At 45.6% G+C, this 2777-nt stretch overlaps 1 protein-coding gene across 1 annotated transcript; it reads left to right on the top strand.

The window, feature by feature from the left end:
- The first annotated feature begins 1905 nt into the window (after window positions 1-1905).
- Window positions 1906-2400, top strand: LOC138352019 (uncharacterized). The gene has a single exon (XM_069304191.1). It carries the CDS (start codon window positions 1906-1908, stop codon window positions 2398-2400), a length of 495 nt encoding a protein of 164 aa, XP_069160292.1.
- The last annotated feature ends 377 nt before the right edge of the window (window positions 2401-2777 follow it).

The raw sequence follows: 2777 nt of genomic DNA, 5'->3' as shown, positions 1-2777 counted from the left end.
AGCAGGTATGACAGAGAAACCCGCCAGGAGTCACAGCAGTAGACAATCACGGGCTGGAACAGCGGGGTCCAAGAACTACAATCCGATCCGGCAGGCACCAATAGGTGAGTACAAATAGGTGAGTACACACACACATAATTTTATTTAATAAGTAGCAGTACGTGCTAGTTATTAAACTATTAATACCTACTATTATTACTACTTAATATTAAATTATTAGTACCTGCCAAGGCGCCTGACAGCTGGGTGGACAGAGCTTCGGATTCGTAGTCCTGAGGTTCCGGGTTCGATTCCCGGTGGAGGCGGAGACAAATGGGCAAAATGTTTCTTTCACCCTGATGCTCTTGTTACCTAACAGTAAATAGGTACCTGGGAGTGAAGCCAGTCCCGGGTACGCCGAATTCTGCCACTGCCACTTCACAGGCAGACAGCAGAACACTACACAGTTCCTCTCCGGCGGCGGCTCACTGCTCACGTAAAGCAGAATGGAGTGGAGATAATAGTCTGCCCTGGGTAGACTGACTGTCCTCGTGCCACAGCAGCCCTACGTCGCCTCTGTGGATACAGACACGTCACCAGTACACTGGTCAGTACATGGGACACTAGGAAACATCACTTACGGACTCTGACATAGACATGCAACTCCTCCTACAATAGATGGCGCTGCTTTTCTAGGCGCCACCTCACCAGAGGTCAGCAACAGCTACCTCTCCAGCTGACTAGGACAGGAATCTTGCGCCTCTTGCTGGTATAATCCTGTCACCACTTGATGGCGTCGTCCATGTTGTGGGGGGGGCTTCGGGAGCGGTCTCACAGATGGCGTTGACGTCGCTGCTCCGTGCTCCGACGATGGAATCGGAATCGTAAAAATTTAGTATAGCATGTGTGTTGCACATACATGCATGCTGTTTTTCATGAAAAGCATAGTTTTCCCAGTCACAGGTGTGGCATCTATACTTATACTTATGAAATGAACGGTATGGTAAACAACACAGCTCAATTCCAACACAATGTCACACAAAATAATTCAATAAAAAATAAAATAAACAGAAATCTATGAAAATTTAATTTATCAATGCAATCGGAAACATTGAAATGGAATCCGTGACATATTTAGTATAGCGTGCATGTTGCCATTATGTGCAACAGATGGCGCTGTTTTTCAAAAACGCATGTTTATACTTGTCACAGGTGAGGCATCTATATAGTAGGTATATAAAAAGACGCACCTATTCGAATGCAACGTTGTGTCAAAATTTCAAAGCAATCAGTTAAAAACTTTTGGAGATTACAGTGTGTGTTGCCCTTACGTGCAACAGATGGCGCTGTTTAAAAAAAAAAAAAACGTTTTTTTCCTGTCACAGGTGAGGCATGTATATAGTAGATATATAAAAAGATGCGCCTATTCGAATGCAACGTTGAGTCAAAATTTCAAAGCAATCGTTAAAGAGATTTCGAAGATTCCCTCAAATGAAAAATACATGAATAAAACCAACGATGCTCTGATCGTGTTTAAAACCGAAGACTTAGAGCACCTAACTACCACACGTGTTACTAAGTACCTCCAGGAGATTGGCCAATTAATGGCGATAGAAAAAAGATTATAACACCTTGAACAAAAGTACTTTTTAAGTGGTCATCTGTAATTACCTAACAGGCTGAACTGTAGCATTAACAGCCCCGTTTCTGGAACAGTGAGGCGATGAAGTAGGATCATCACTGAACGCTCCCAGGAACACGGGTTCGAGTCGATTCCATAACTTTCCTATTTTATTACAGATACAATCACGTGTATTTTGTATTTTGAGCCTTTGACAAGAATTTTGAATTGGTGAAGAGACAATATGTTTTGGTTTAATGAATTGTCAGGAGAGTTACATAATTTTGTGAATTTTGTTTGATAAGATGAAAGAAAGTTTCTTTCTGTACCTGGCGTCTGGTGGTGTCTGTACCCGGTACTGTGACACTGTGTCAGACTGTGTCAAACTGTGTCAGGCTGTATCAGGCTGTGTCAGACTGCGTCAGACTGTGTCAGGCTGTGTCAAACTGTGTCAGGCTGTGTCAGACTGTGTCAGGCTGTGTCAAACTGTGTCAGGCTGTGTCAGACTGTGTCAGGCTGTATCAGGCTGTGTCAGACTGCGTCAGACTGTGTCAGACTGTGTCAGACTGTGTCAGACTGTGTCAGACTGTGTCAGCCTGTGTCAGACTGTGTTAGACTGTGTCAGACTGAGTCAGACTGTGTCAGACTGTGTCAGCCTGTGTCAGACTGTGTTAGACTGTGTCAGACTGTGTCAGACTGAGTCAGACTGTGTGAGACTGTGTCAGCCTGTGTCAGACTGTGTCAGACTGTGTCAGACTGTGTCAGACTGTGTTAGACTGTGTCAGACTGTGTCAGACTGAGTCAGACTGTGTCAGACCGTGTCACTATTGATCTAGGGCACAGCGTGCAGGGATGCAACAGAAATCTGACGGGAAAAAGAGAGAAATTTGAGCATGGGGAAACTCTCTTTCCTTAGCTCGTGAAAAACTGGGAACACTGTTTGGCACTTCCTGTGTGTTCCCGCCCCTTATGTGGTGACTGGTGGTGACTGGTGGGGACTGGTGGGGACTGGTGGTGACTGGTGGTGACTGGTGATGACTGGTGGTGACTGGTGGTGACTGGTGATGACTGGTGGTGACTGGTGGTGACTGGTGATGACTGGTGGTGACTGGTGGGGACTGGTGGTGACTGGTGGTGACTGGTGGAGGACTGGTGGTGACTGGTGGTGGTGACTGGT

This window comes from Procambarus clarkii, chromosome 52, assembly GCF_040958095.1.
Source record: "Procambarus clarkii isolate CNS0578487 chromosome 52, FALCON_Pclarkii_2.0, whole genome shotgun sequence".
NCBI classification, from domain to species: Eukaryota; Metazoa; Arthropoda; class Malacostraca; order Decapoda; family Cambaridae; genus Procambarus; species Procambarus clarkii.
The sequence above is the reverse complement of the archived record's forward strand: the minus strand, read 5'-3'. Positions and strand labels throughout refer to the sequence as shown.